The sequence below is a fragment of the Cheilinus undulatus genome, linkage group 4 (genome assembly GCF_018320785.1).
Source record: "Cheilinus undulatus linkage group 4, ASM1832078v1, whole genome shotgun sequence".
NCBI classification, from domain to species: Eukaryota; Metazoa; Chordata; class Actinopteri; order Labriformes; family Labridae; genus Cheilinus; species Cheilinus undulatus.
In genome coordinates, this window is record NC_054868.1 from 9,647,033 (window position 1) to 9,663,339 (window position 16,307).

The 16,307-nt window shown below is 38.7% G+C and overlaps 1 protein-coding gene across 4 annotated transcripts in view; it reads right to left on the reverse strand.

Moving 5' to 3' along the window:
* Positions 1 to 13,915, reverse strand: part of kcnq5b (potassium voltage-gated channel, KQT-like subfamily, member 5b) — a 239,701-nt gene extending 225,786 nt beyond the window's left edge. For all 4 annotated transcript variants that reach the window (XM_041785899.1, XM_041785897.1, XM_041785898.1 and 1 more), the window contains exon 1: positions 13,290 to 13,915. In XM_041785899.1, the coding sequence (XP_041641833.1) occupies positions 13,290 to 13,630 (341 nt within the window). In that variant the 5' untranslated portion in view covers positions 13,631 to 13,915. The remainder of the gene's footprint in view (positions 1 to 13,289) is intronic.
* Positions 13,916 to 16,307: the final 2,392 nt, after the last annotated feature.

The window sequence follows — 16,307 nt, forward strand, 5'->3', positions numbered from 1 at the left end:
TTCAGCTTCCTCCAAGTGGACGAGGGAGTCCATTCCTGCTGGAGACTAAACAATACAACAAAGAAAAATAAAGGACTGCTCTTCAGCATACATTCATAGCTATCTATTGTTCCCATGCACAAAAGCAATAATAGAGTAGGAGTGTTTTGCAGGTGGCCCAGGAAAAGCAAACAGAATATATCTAAAGAATGTCGAGGTACAGAAACATTTAGAGAGACAGCAAACAATAAGATAATCCAACTGTTAGAAAACAAGAAAACAAACCTTACATAACCTGAAAACAATCATCTAAATGCTTTCTTTTTAACTGTCAGGTATATGAGAGCTTCTATCATTTATTTTCCTGTTCTGACTTTATATAAAGTTGTCGAATTTTAAATTAATTGAAACATCAAAATTACAGCAACGCCAAGTTCAATATCCAAAGTACAGAAGCTGCTGAGTCATTATCAACTCATGATACAATCATTTTATAATCATTAGTAATCGTTTCAAGATATGCCTCAAGGTTTTTGAATGATAAAGCAGTCCTATCATTTTACTTCAAAGAGCAGCACAGGAAAAACAGCCATCACTTCTTAACTCTGATGATAATGAAGACTTTGTTTTCCTCAGGGTCATGTTGTTTACTATCTGACACTAATACTTGTGCAGATTTTCAGCTTCCAACCATATTCAACAAAGCCCTGCTTATCGGATGGTTCTATAGTCTGTCTCGCCATATTCTCCTGTGGTGTGTTAAGATTGATCTTTCTCTCTCAGAAGTCTATCAAAGATCTGACTTGAGACCATAAATATGTTCAATATTTACAAGTACAAATCCTGATTTGTTTGGGGGAAACACTGAGAACAGCTGAGAAAGCATGAGCAGAGTTGTTATGTGGAGCAGGGCAGAAAGCTGACTGACAAACACAGACATGGCAACAATACTAAATGTGAAGTATAAAGTGAGATAAACGTCAGAAATGGAGGGCCCACAAGTGGGTCCCAGGAGATTTTTTTTTTTTGGTGTTGCCAATTGAGTTTTCAGAATTTCTTTGCTACAGTATTTAATGGGACATTTGCATCTGCAGTACACATTATAGTCCCAATAGGGAGCTTTATCCTATCGCACTGAACTTCTCCACCAAAATAAAAGACAAAACAAGGCTCTAGCAGCCACTAGGTGGCAAATGAGCTGAAGTCCCAGTCATGGATGCTTGGCTAATAATAAAGGGACACATTGTTCCAGACCAGAAACTACTGATGGCCCAAGGGCATGCATGAAAGCCTATGAAGATTAAGATGAAAAGTGACAGGTCAGGACTAACCTGACACACCAGATAGATTTGTATCACACGTCCATCTGGAAAACCTCCTATAGACAGTGTTTGGGAAAGGACAGAGCCTTTGAAAAAAACTCGGAGGGTGCTTGCATGAACGTTCTGTCTGCCGAGGAGTAAACTCCATAGAAAAGTTCAGGACAGTACACGACTTTTGTCGTTTTTGACAAAAACACAGCTCCACTGCAGCTCCATCATGCCTTAAAGTACTCCCCCCCCCGTTGCTGATTGGCCCTGTCACTTTGCCCAAACTGTTCAGACAGGAGCTTTGTAGGATGGATTCACCAATGAGAAACGGGCAAATCCATCTGCTTTGCAAGGTTAGGTCAGGACCACATTGAGTCCAGAATTAACAATATCCAAGCTAGCAGTGGCGTATGGAAAACTAAGTTGTTTAGTCACAGTGGCTTGCACCTTCCTCAGACCAACACGCTACTCTGAGAGGAAATAGCTGACAGTAACACATGACTCCATGGAGAGACCTGTCTACGAGTCTGTCGTACTCATCTGTTCCACCCTTGTAGCTGTTGTTAGCCATGATGGAGGCTTTTTCTGGCTTGACAAACACCATTAGCACGCTGAAGTTTTCTCAGTCCACGGATCTTAATGTGAGTTTATCTCCTGTCACAAGTTTTGTTTTTAATCAGCTAATCTTCTCCTCTCTGGTGTCATTACAAACAGCATGTGTTAACCTACGCTAATGGCTAATGTTATTTTGACTTGCATGTCCCTAGAGAGTTACCATAGCTGTTAAAGCAGTTGTTGATGTTTATTATTTTCATTTTCTTTCTCATTTTTTGCAGAGTACGCTCAGTTTAGACAAACCCGGAGAGATCTAGATAAAATACCAAAAATACTGCTCCTTAAAATAGCTCACGCATCGAATAATGAAACATTAGTCAAGTAATAACGACCACTGCAGCCATTAGTAGTTACTAATAAAGCTGCCAACAGGTAGCCACAATTAGCTTCTTTACTCTTGTTGGTGAATGATTCTGTTAGTGTCTAATGTGCTGTATTGGTTGTTTTGTTGTAAACCACACACTAGAACAGTGGTTCCAAACCTCGGGTCTGGGCACCCCTGGGGGGACATGGGACCCTGTCTGCTCTGATGTCAAAATTAGAGGGATATATATATTTTTTAATTCATGATTAGCAGCATAATGTACGACAGTGGATTAGGGTCTACCTAAAAGATGAGGCAATATCAAGAGGATCCATTCATTTTTGGGCAAAAAAGTGGAATATGGGGGGGGGGGATCTAGACATTTTTCAGATTATGAAGTCTATATTCCCCAGAAGACAAACACAGAATTTCAAAGTTTAAAAAGTCATAAATTTATGAGGAAAATAGAAAATACCCAAAATGTCAGAGTTTAAACATGCAATTCCCTGCACCAGGGAATTATCTTTCTTTATTTGTCTTTCTTTGGTGAAAAAGTAACTTCAGCCGGCTGCAACCCCTCTAAAAAGAATGTAATCTGATTTTTTTGCCCGTTTCTTTCTTCTCAGCACAGCCCGAGTCCCTTTAAACCTCCAACACTTAAATGTCTTTCTCCATCATCTTTAAACTGAAAATGTCAAATTCCCACACAGCTAAAGAGCACAAGTGTGACCTGTGGTGTAACAGCTGATGCTTTCTGTAAGTACCAGCAATCAAGCAGCCAACTTTTAGTAGGTCCTTTACAGATGATGTCAAGCAGCAGTGGAGTCAAAAACTCCAGATGGGAGGAAAGAAGAGATTTCTGTATAGAGAAACAGGCCGTGTTTTGTGCTGTTTACGACTATGCCGAGGGTTCAAAGTGCAAAATTAAAAAAAAAAAATCTTTATTCTTAAGCTACTTTTGTATCTTGAAAGTAGTGAAATATTCAGGCAGAGAAAACAGTTGTAAAAAGCTCACAGAGAAACGGCAGCAGGCAGGGACTCAAAAGCCTCCATCTGAATCCTGGATGAGCGGTGTCACACAACTCTCATGTGTGGACCATCTCAGCAAAGCAGTCCAGTTTGATTCAGTACAGTTGTGTTATGGTTTCACCAATTAAACTCTGATCTTGCCCACGTTTTCTCAGCTATCTGTACAGTCTCACTTGTTGTGATGGGAAATCTTTTTCTTTAAAGAGATCCAGATCATCAGGCTCAGCTCAGCTTGTTGTTAGGCAGGTAACAGTTTGGCTTTTTAAATGTGGATTAAGTAACAATGAAGGATTTAGGAATGGAAACTGGCAATCAAACAGGAGCTTGTGGTTCTTGCTCATTGTTAATTTTGTCAACTAAAACTATGACTAAAATGTTTGTCGACAGCCTTTTTTCCATGACAAAAACTAGACTAAGAATAACAAAAATTGCATAGAACACCCTACCATGACTTGGTACCAGATTTAGGCAAGAGAATAAATGTTTGGACCAAAAATTAAGACTTAAATGCGTGGACTTTTTATGGACAAAAACTAGACTAAAATATTTTGAGTTTTCGTCAACTAAAACTAGACTAAAACTAAAAGGATAGAAATGACTTAAATGTGACTAAAACTAAAATGCATTTCATTTAAAGACTAAAACTGAGACTAAAATTAAAAATTGCTGCCAAAATTAACACTGTTGCTCACATAAAAGAACCATTTCATTTAACAGGCTCGTCCGAGAATTGCACATCATTACTCAGTTGCTTACCCCACAAAAGGTTTATTCAGTTGATAATGCATCGCTGTTTCAATTAAAAGCATGTTCGTGGTAAAATGAGAATTTTTTACATGTTGGGATTCAGCTAGCCTCTTAGCCCAGTACAAGACTCCACCAGATTCTTGACTCCCTTCTTTTGGCTAGATGACACTAGGTCTCCAGGACTGTGATATTTGTAGTCACACTATTTTAACAACTGTCTCTGAAGCAGCAGTGAAAGAGTTAAAGAAATGCATCAATCAAACAAGCTCCCCAGGCTTTAAATAACAGTAAATATGAACCAAAGCCGGCTTCATCATCAGCTGGACATCCATTTCATCTTCATTTGCAGATACAGAGCTGTGACAGCGAGGCCCTCAACTGCAACATTTTTCATACCGGCAGACCAGTGTAACTTTCAAGGCCACTAAGCATCAAAGCAGCATTCATCACAGGAGAGGGAACAAAGGGCTGAGTGGGAGTTCAGACCATCTACTTCTCCGGTTCCAGCTCACTGCCACAGGGATACTGAAAATCATTTACCAACGTCTTAGCCAACCACCCATGTGTCCTTAACCTTTATGAGCTCTCAGAGGGACAAGAGCGTGATTCCAAGGATCCCCATGGGTGAGAGTGAGTCAACTTTTCCATACAGTATGTAAATAAGCACTTGAACAGCCATATGTTAGCAAAAGTTGGCAACTTGAGATTCAATATGGTCTCACTAGAGATTTAAGGGCAAATAAAACCAAGTGAGCAAAGTTCAGCATAGTAACATCTTTACTCTTTGACCCCACAAAGTCTTAACAAACCTCATTAAGACAGACAGCATACAGCAGATAGGAGAAACTCTGATTCTCATGGTCACATGAAGGCTTCTGACAGAGGCTACTGAGGAGAAAATATTGCCCATGATGCACAGCAGCTTCGAGAAAGGGGGTTTTATCAGATGGATATCTTCAGTGAAAAGAAACTCCTCCAGGGTACATGCTGAATCCTGATAGGCTCGTCTGATTCAGCAGAAGTTATCTTAATTTAGGATGTCTAGCTCCAGCCTGGCTGGTAGAAAACTGGTTCACTTAAGTTCATGTTTGTTTAAAACAATTTATGGCCAGATTAATTGTTATAACTGCAATCAGAGGGTTTATGAGCAGAGAATAAATCTTTCAGTGGAATTCAACTTCAGTGAACTTTGACAGGCAAATCTGCACTGTTGTCTAATAACAAACTACTAACAGTATTCACCTTTTAGATAACAGCTTAGGAATGTCCATATGAAAGCTGACCATGCAATTGTACGTTCACACTGCAGTTAAAAGTGGCTGAATCAGATTTTTTTTTCTTGCTCATATGTGACTCAGATCTGATTTTTTTTTCAGACAGTGTGAACACCGCAAGTCACACTGAATCTGACATTTTCAGATTCGATTCAGGCCACTTTCATCTGTGGGACTAAATCAGACACATATCTGATTGTTAGGAATTTGATGGTAGTGTGAACAGCCGCACAAAAGCTCACATCTGAGGAGAAGACCAGAACTGAGCATTAAGGCTTGCAGTGTGAGCGTAGACTTTAATATGTGGACAGTATGTTTTTCTTTTAATACCCTAGAATTTTACTGGGGTATACGGTATTACCACCAGGTCTTCAAAAATAACATGAAACAATCACTTGTCAAGCAGAGCGTGCTCCTCCACCTGTATTTCATGATGAGTACGCTTTGAGTCTAAAAATAAAGACGTTAATGCACGGCTTAAAGGAGCACTGGAAGTGATTTATAATTAAAGAATTGTTTTTCATGAGTAAACAAACTATTCCTGGACAGTGGAGCGAACTAAGTTCCTCTCTTTTCCCTCCCCATCTATGACACATACATGCACTCCTTTCCTCTTTCTTCCCTCTTCCCTGATTTAATATGAGAAATTATAATCAGCTAACCTTGCATAGCAGAAGTATACACCCGTTTCCATGTTTCTCACTGGCGAATCCATCTTGCAAAGGTCCTGTCTGAACCATTTGGGCCCAGTTAGAAAGTGACAGGACCAATCAGCGACGAGGGGCAGTGCTTTCTGGCGCAACAGAGTCGTGACGTATGCAAGCAACAACAAGAGGCCGGTGCAATTATGGTGGAAGAGATTATCGTGGATGCTGCTAAAGCGCCAGTTTTATCAGAACTTGATGACATTTCTTCATTAAAAGAAGAACAAAGAACAGCATTGAGTTGTTTTCTTTTCAATAAAACAAAATTCGTGTACTGACATGTCTACAAATCGGCCCGTAAAGATGTGACAGACAGAACATTCATCCAATCACCCTCCAAGTTATTTTTAAATGCTCTGTCCTTTCCCAAAGGCCATCTATGAGTGGTTTACCAGATGGATGTATGAAACGAATTCATCTGGCATGCCAGGTTAATAATCAGCTATATCACCATATATGATCTGGGAATGTGAATTAATGTTCCATGTGCTTTTAACAGATGAAGATAGGCCTTTATTGTTATTTATTACTGTGTTGTGCTTGCACAGTTTCACTTCACAGGAAACTTTAAAAAAAAATTACAGACAACTTCTGAACCTAAAATAAACACCAAGAACCGATGAACTTTAAATACTTCACATATAAAAGGAATAAAGTTTAAACATTCTTAAAAACATTTGATGCTTTTAAATCTGTCTGGCATTACTACTGCAGGACATAGGATGATTAATAAACTTGGGATGGACAATATTATCAGCCTGTTACTTTAGCAGCAGATATAAAATTTCTGCTGATATTGTGACTAACAGTAAATTTTGGCTGGACCAACAGATCTATCAGTTGAGGTGTTCTTCTTTATATATCCTCATTCTTTAAACCTTCAAGTGTTCAAAGGACCAATGCTTTAGGTCTGAAAAACATTATGAATATCGGTTTCAATATAAGCTAAAATTAATCTGTAAATTTTGGCATATTGGATATCAGCAAAAATCCAAATCATGCATCCCTATAACAAACTTTATGGTTTCTCATCACTGATCTACACTGGAATTCAACCAGAGCAGCCAAACAAAAAAAATCAAATCTGAGCAAAAGCTCAGAATTGAGCATTAAAGCCTGCAGTATGAACTGACTGATGATTGAAATTAGCTCAGATAGGGGAAAGTTTCATGAAGGCTTCTCTAATCTGGATTTTTTTTCTTTAAAAATCTGAAAATTTGCTGAGTCCACGTAATATTATCGCCACAATTTCAAAAGAGTTGGGTGTTGTGTGCACATTAGAATATAAACAACATATCAGAGGTTGAAACAGAAACATTTGACCATTTCATGAGAAATATTCGCTCCTTTTGAATGTGGTAGCAGCATATTAGGATACATATTTAAAGATATTTCCCTGAATGATTTAGTATTTCACATTTCTGATCGAGCATAGCGTCTCACAGACGCCTGCAGCCTGCATCACTCCCCATCCAGAGTTCCCCTGCCTTACTGAATGCTGGTGTTTTACAGACCTTCTTCACCTTTCTTGAAATAGATTGGCTGATAGTTATTAGACAAGCTACAGTGAGCATGACATGTTAACTTTATGAAAACATTATGTCAGCTGTTGAAGCCCAAAGACCCAAACAGCTGTTCAGATTCTCTGAGGTGGAAGAACACGTAGTTGAAGCTTGCATTGCAAAATAGTGTCAAATACAGAAGCTTTCTGGGAGAACAATTAAGCACAATTTTTGCTACAGTGTACAATTGAGGCAAAATTGTTTTTTGACCCATTTGCACCTAAAATTCACAAAATTAGATGGATAAACTACACACATCTGCTACGCTGTATAGTCCTCCCTAAGCACACTCTGTTTGAAGGGGCGATGTTCGCTGAACTCTCTGGAAGCTAACGCCACTACCATTGCCAAGTATCTTATACAACCCAACTTCAAAAATACCAAAATATACTTTTAAGGCTCATGAACACAGAGAAGTTGTTAAAATGACCTTTGTTGTAAAATGGATTTATCTGAGGAGCATGTGGATGCAGAAGTGAGGGTCAGATTGTAGACATTGATCTTTTATATCCTTTTATAGCCATCTTCAGGGAAGAAGGTCAATAAAATAAAATAAAAAATCTAAAGTGTAGTAGAAATGAAGAGCATATTCATTGCAGGTGCACATATGAGCCACTAGCTTGTTTGCTCCAACATTAAATAAGAAATGGTAAAAAAGTGTGGTTAGTCCAACTTATATTGAAATAAACCTCTTAGCTATCAACAGTGCTATATTGAATAAAGTAGTCCCTTCCTCTTATTTCACCTGTAACCACTCAATGTGCATGCTGCCTCACACTTTAAAAACAAAAGTCATTATTTTGGGAACAGTTTGAGCTGAAGGATCAAACCGGCCCCCTCTCTATTTCATCCTTGAGTTGAGTTCAGAGTACAAACAAACCAAGCAGCCACACACTAAAAAAAGATGGTGCTCTACAGTCTGCATGTGCTTCAACTTCCTTCCTCTGTGTAAAAAACGGCAACAGTGCCACAGCAACAGTCGCACACGGGAAATCAAATGCAGCTGGTTTAGAAAGACAGACAGCAGACAGGAAGGCTGAAGATGTTCCTAATTCTTGACCTCAGGACAACCACCAAGTTTTTATCAGTGAAAAGGCTCCAGCACTGAAGGCCTTGGAAACAGCTGATTTAACTTCAGTGGTCAAACTTCAATTTAGCTCCACAAAACAAAACCTGCAGAACTGTCACCAGGGTGAGAGGTTTACACTAAGCCTCATGTTGCACCATACAGCTCCACATTGACTGTATTTGGTTGATTCAACCAGCAGAGGAGATTTCCTTCGTCAGCTCTGGCTAAAAAATGTCCAAACTGTTTAAATGGAAGCTCTCCAGTCAAGACTCCCATTGGTTTTTAACATTTCATACTCTAAGGAATTAGAGTGAATTCAGGGAATTCTGGATGACTGGGACAGGGCTGAAAGCTTTACACCGCATTCCACATTATTATGCAAATGATATTTTTCTCTGATTTTCCTAAATATCAATGCAAATGACAGTCAGAATATTTTTCAAGTCATCAGCCATTAGAGCATAATTCAAATGTTTTTGAACAAATTCCATAATGACAAAAATTATTTAAAAAAAAACTCAAAATGCACTGTTCCACATTATTAAGCACAACAGCTTTTTAAAACATTTTATAGGTTTTAAAGAATTGAAAATGGTCATTTGTAGAAATTGCAGCATCAGGGGGTCATATTTACTGAAATAATAGCTATTTCAATCAAAAACATCTTAACAGGACAAGTTCCATGTTAACATAGGAGCCCTTCTTTGATATCACCTTCACTTTTCTTGCATCCATTGAACTTGTGAGTTTTTGGAGAGTTTCTGCTAGAATTTTTTTTGCAGGATGTCAGAATATCCTCCCAGAGCGGCTGTTTTGATGTGACCTGCCTCCCACCCTCATAGATCTTTAGCTTGAGGATGCTCCAAAGGTTCTCAGTAGGGTTGAGGTCAGGGGAGGATGGGGCCACACCATGAGTTTCTCTCCTTTTATGCCCATAGCAGCCAATGACACAGAGCTATTCTTTGCAGCATGAGATGGAGCATTGTCATGCTTGAAGAAAATTTTGCTGCAGAAGGCACGATTCTCTTTTGGAAGAAAGTGGTCAGTCAGGAACTCTATATACTTTGCCGAGGTCATTTTCACACCTTCAGGGACCCTAAAGGGGCCTATCAGCTCTCTCCTCATGATTCCAGCCCAAACATGACTCCGCCCCCTCCTTGTTGACGTCCCGGCTTCATTGGGACATGGCTGGACCATCCAGGGTTGCACGGCACTCATCAGTCAACAAGACTGTTTGAAAATGAGTCTTCATGTATTTCTGGGCCCACTGCAACCATTTCTGCTTGTGAGCATTGGTTAGGGGTGGAGTGAATAGTAGGTTAATACATGACTGCAAGCCTCTGGAGGATCCTACACCTTGAGGTTGGTGGGACTCCAGAGGCACCAGCAGCTTCAAATACTTGTTTGCTGCTTTGTAATGGCATTTTAGCATCTGCTCTCTTAATCTGATGTATTTGTCCGTCAGAAACCTTCCTCATTATGTCTTTATCTGCACAAACCCGTCTGTGCTCTGAATCAGCCACAAATTTCTTCACAGTACGATGATCATGCTTAATTTTTTCCTGAAATATTGAATCTTTTCATTCCTTGTCCAAGGCATTACACTATTTGACACTTTTCAGCAGCAGATAGATCCTTTTTCTTTCCCATATTGCTGAAACCTGTGGCCTGCTTAATAATGTGGAACATGTGGAAAAGTGCATTTTGAGGTTTTTATTTTTTTTTTTAAAAGTTATCATTATGAAGTTTGTTCAAAAACATTTGAATTATACTCTAACTGTTGATGACTTGAAAAATATTATGACTGTCATTTGCATTGATACTTAGAAAATCAGAGAAAAACGTTGTTTGCGTAATAATGTGGAACGTGGTGTAAATATGAAGAAAATACTCAGTCTTGATAGAAAACCTTCATGTAATGTGTGCAGACTCCTAATCAACCTCAAAACAGCTTAACAGATATGCTGGATTATGCTATGTTTGGTGATTTTGCTTGCTGCTTTGAAAATCCTATCTGTAAAGTAACTTAGCCTTACCCTGAGAAAAAGTGTTCAAATTATATTTTAATAAGTTCAGGCACTACTTCAGCTCAGATAAAGAAAAGATGTTTTTAAAACCTGCTCACAGTGGCCTTAATCAGTGGTTAAATGTTTTGTCCCAAGCGCCTGCATGTTACAAGGAACCATTTTTCCTCTTTGGAACATGATCAAACCTTTCTCCTGAAACAGATCAGAAACATTTTGACTGTTACAGAAATGGGCTGGGCAATTTTTGAGATTTTAAGATACAATGTTGTTTATGTCAGTATGGTTTATGTTAGGGCTGCTGGATTATGGCAAAAGTCATAATCACCATTTTGATTGGTGGATCACGATTATTCAACACAGTTAAGTCCATATCAGACCGAAGATTCACGACCAGATGAGTTGAAACTCATAACTTTTTCCAACGGGCCACTCTGAGGTTCGAAACATTGCAGATCACAACTGAAGGGGACAATGCACCATTTCAAGGTAACAACTCTCAGTCACGCGGTTTAAAGTGATTTATTTTGTAAGTTACTAAATCTATCTTTACAACAGGAAAAGTACTGTCCATTAACTGTATTTTAATCAACAGGATAATGCAGGCTGTTTGACTCCCAATCATCAACAATTGATTTATCATCACCATCAGCATGGAAGAGAAAATTCAAGGTACATATAACCACAAAAATGTGGCGCTAAGACTTATCAGTCTTGTTTTAAATTTCTGCCGAGAATCATTACATTACGTTCAAAATGATATTCCTATTTCCCTTTTCACATTTATCTGCTTCTTTGATTGTTTTTTGTCCCAGGGAAACCTCATATATATAGTGCTCAACAAATTTATTAGACCACCCTATCCCTAACCAAAGTAAGATTTATGCCACAGCTGCCCTAAATTAACAGCATTGGTAATTACCAAAAATCCTTTTTTATGTTTCTGCAGTGGTTAATACACCAATATGTAGAAGCTCTTTAACCCAAATGATATTTTTAATGCTAAAATATAATTATTATTGTTATCCATGAATTTTCAAACTGACTGATTTAGAAAAAAAACTGAAAAAAATAGTAAAGCACATTAATATTTCTTGATTAATGTGTCAAATTATAGTTATTTACTTGCATTCCTGAAGAGAAAAATGAGTTTTAGTGGTTGAATGTTATGCTTGATTCATTTCTGACTTCTCAGAGAAGCCCAGTGAGCCGGCTCAAATTTGGATGAATTCAGTTTGAAATTCCTCATTCCTGTTCAAAATGGTAAAACATGAAGAGCTCACTGAAAATGAAAGAGTCCACATTAAAGCACTTCATGATGCTGGATGGTCTGTGAGACAAATATGACAGGTGGTCTAATAAATTTGTTAAGCACTGTACATACCCTATTATAACAGACCAGTGCTAATCATAATTGTATCATAATAAAGACTATACCCTATTATAACAGACCAGTGCTAATCATAATATCATAATAAAGACTATACCCTATTATAATAGACCAGTGCTAATCATAATAATATCATAATAAAGACTATACCCTATTATAATAGACCAGTGCTAATCATAATAATATCATAATAAAGACTACACTCTATTATAATAGACCAGTGCTAATCATAATATCATAATAAAGACTATACCCTATTATAATAGACCAGTGCTAATCATAATAATATCATAATAAAGACTACACTCTATTATAATAGACCAGTGCTAATCATAATATCATAATAAAGACTATACCCTATTATAATAGACCAGTGCTTAAGTTCTTATTAATATATATAGCAGCTATCTAGTATTGTTCTTGATTTCATTGAAACTGTTCTAGTCATGATTCTAGAAATAAGAATGTTTAAAGATGAAGGAATAATCACTCTCATGCTGGCAAGAGCAAAAATAACGGCAGTGAAGAGAAAGATGTATTAAATATATAAAAGTGATAATAAACAATGCAGTTTGAACTGTTCTCAAGTTCACTTAAAGATAAGAAATAATTTGAGTAATTTTAATACTAAAAATTCATGCGAACATCGACGAATAAGCAAAAATCAAATATGGGCCATCCCTACCAGTGATTATTAAAATAATAATACGATTATTTGAAACACAACAAGAATATGTACAGAAATGTTTACCATGTCTTTGCTGTTGTTGATGTTTGTTTGTTTACCACGTAGACAGTTCAGGAGTTTGTGAGCAACTTCTGAGTATTAAACAAAGAGTTGACCAATATCTGGTGTCTAGGACTGTTAACATTTTAATTTTGACTAGAACCATCAAAGTTTATTATTGTGATCATCATTTGTTATTTTCTTAAATGAATAGAAACCGTCAGATATGTGAATTGTTATTCCTCTGAAACATATTGAGATATGATTTCTGGTCCATACTGCCCAGCCCTATCAGAGAAATGAATCATGTGTTGCAGCTTTTCTTTAAATGTATGGCCAACAGAAGACACGTTCAGCATGGTACCAATATCCCTGATTCACCCTAAAATATGAGTGAAGCAGCAGGAAGTGTGTATGCCTCTGTTAGATAACACCAGAGTGCACCATCACGCTTTAGAGCAGAAATATGTGAGTTTCCCGCCGTGATGGTGAAACAGCATCAACAGGTGTTCAACTTCCTGACAACAGACATGCAAATGATGGAAACCAACTTACACAAACGCATGGTAGATGAACGCCCAGGCTCTCGGTCTCTCCAGCACGTTGTACAGGTAGTTTTGGAGGCGCCGGTAGCGCACGTTCCTCCGGCCGCTCTGTGCGCTGTAAATGAGCGGCTTCCCCAGCAGGCTGAGCCGGGCTCCCTGCTTCCCCCGCAGGCTGTCGGACCCGGCAGCACCTGCTGCCGCGGAGGCTGACAACAAACCGTCTCCCGCGTTGTTCATCATCTTCCGACCGGATTCCACATCTTTCAAGCCGTAGCCTTCGGTACGGTGCCCCGGTGAAGTCCTCATCCAGAGCCCGGTGCCGCCTTCGTCTCCGCTGTGGTTCCGGGGCATGGCATCACCAAAGCGGGCATCAAGTGCGCGGAGGTCTTTTCAAGCATGCGGGAGCTGCGCTAAGTCACACGTGCAGGACTCAGAAGAGCTGAGTATTAAGAGTGAAACGGTCGCTGTTTACCGTCACACTTTGACCGCCCTATTTCCTCCAACGTCTAGAGCCATTTACACAACAGCGCGTAAAACGGTGTCCAGCGCGCGCGCCCTGCACTCGGTACAGTCTAATACGAGCAACATATGAGTTATCTATACACTGTGTAGCCGCATGAGCTGGGGAGAAGATATTTTACGCATCCAGGCTTCCCTCTCCGTGCGCTTTACCGCCTGTTGCTTCATGAAGCGCTGCGCGTCCACAGCAGACGCGCATCTGTGCTGGCTGCTGCCGCGTGCCACTTTATCTTGATCCTTCTCACAGTAACAGGCTAACTTTGAATAGATCACATCACTTTGCTTTAAAGCGTACAGTCTCACGGAGATGTGTTTTTTTGTTTTTATTTTGGTGGCGGTAAAAACTGCACACGAACAACCCTCGCTCCCTGTGTAATCTAATTTCCCCCAAAAGTTCCAAATTACACCACGTCTGCGAAAAGCCGATCAGGTAACATGGGTTCAGATGAGTTTTCCACTTGGTCGGCTGGAAAAGTAACCACTGCGGACGGCTAACTGAACATCTGCAGAAAATATCTCACTGTAACCAAAATTACCTCCAATTCCAAGGAGCGTCCTTAAAACTGGCTGATATGGGCTCTGTTAGTGTGATTTTAGCCAATAAAGGTTTACTATTCGATCACATTTGCATGAAAAGAGTCTCGTGTTGTGACTTTAAGAGGTCTCACATCTGTTATCCTGCTGTCACTGCAACCACGTGGCAAAGAGACGCAGTTCTCTGATAGAAGTTCACTCGGAGGGTCTCTGGCCGCTGAGCTCTCTGATGCGTTTGTATCACTTTAATAGTATCAAAGTGTGTTTAAGTCTTTGCCATGTAAAGCCTTTTACATTTTCAGCGCACACACTGAGCCGAATGAAGATAAAATGCAGCTTCCTTTATGTCACTGTCGCCTGAAGTGAAAAAGTGATGTAGCCCTGGTGACGCCTCAGCGTGGACTTCCCCTTCTCAGACGCAGAAGACGCGCTCTCTTCTTGAAACCAACCCACTCCTCTTCTTCAAGAGAGTACAGTTTCTTCACCATCAGCTTGAATGCACTTGAAGCTCTTTATTTTCAGAGTGGAGCTGAAGTGTACGGGAAAAAAGTAAGCACACTGACACACATTACCAGCGTGTGCGTGACGCACAGTGCGCGTGCGTTCTCCCGTTTAATTAGTGGAAGCAGAGTGCAGGAGCTGCATCCGCCTCAGTGCACTGACTAGTCCATTCCTCCAGTCTTCAACCAAAACTACGCCATCTAGTGGTGGCTGCAGCAACCGACAAACCTCTGCTCAGCACAGGCTCACTCAGTTTAACCTCCTCAGTCTCTGCATGTATGGGGACAGAATATCTTAGCTTTTCCACGACATAGTTTTCATTTCTGCTATTTAAAGTGTGAGAAAATTGTCTAAAATGTCCATTAGATTTAACTGATTTACTCAAAATACTGGAAGATTTTTTTACTGAAAGATTTAGGAATTTTCATGGATTTTGGGGGGAATTCTTTGACAGTTTTAGGAGAAATTTCCTTTTCATAATAATTTGTGGGAGAAATTAGGATTTCGTGGAAATTTTCAGGTGTTTTCATGTCATTTTTGGGAAATGTATTTGTCATTTTTGGGGCAATGTTTTGAAATATTTAATTTTTTTAATGAAACCTTTGATTTGATTTCCCCCTAATTTATTTATCTATTATTGCTAAATTTTTTGTACTTTATTTTTATTTTAGAGGGAATATGCTTTCAACTTTTGACTGATTCATCTGAAAATTTTCAGGAATTTTCTCAGATATTTCTGGGAATATATCTTGAAAATTTTTTTTGGTATTTTCATGTAAATGTCTGGATATATTTGCATATTTTTTACATTAAAATTTTTTTGGGAAAATTTGCTGTGAAATATTTTGTTATTTTCATAAAAAATGGGAAGAAATTAGGATATCGGTGGACATTTTCAGGAGTTTTCATATTAATTTTGGAAATGTACAGTGCTTAACTAATGTATTAGACCACCCTAACCCTAACCAAAGTAAGATTTATGCCACAGCTGCCCTAAATTAACAGCATTGGTAATTACCAAACTCATTGTTTCTGCAGTGGTTAATACACCAATGTGTAGAAGATCTTTAACCCAAATGATATTTTTAATGCTAAAATATAGTTATTATTGTTATCCATGAATTTTTAAATTGAATGATTTACAAATAAACTGAAAAAAATAGTAAAGCACATTAATATTTCTTGGTTAATATGTCACATTCTAGTTATTTACTTGAAGAAATTTGGGTCTTTTTTTATGGGATACTTTAAAAATATGGTTTAAAATTTTACAGAAATTTGGATGGAAGGAAAATTTTCCAACAAATTCACCATCTTTACTGTAAATTTTGTCAATGCTTGGCCTTAACCAGTCCAACTTGACCTCTTCCAATGACTGACAACATTTCTGACTGACTGAGTGAAGACCCCCATAACTGGCTGACACTCAGTTAAAACAGATGCTCTATAACCGATCCAGTGCTGTGATTCCTGC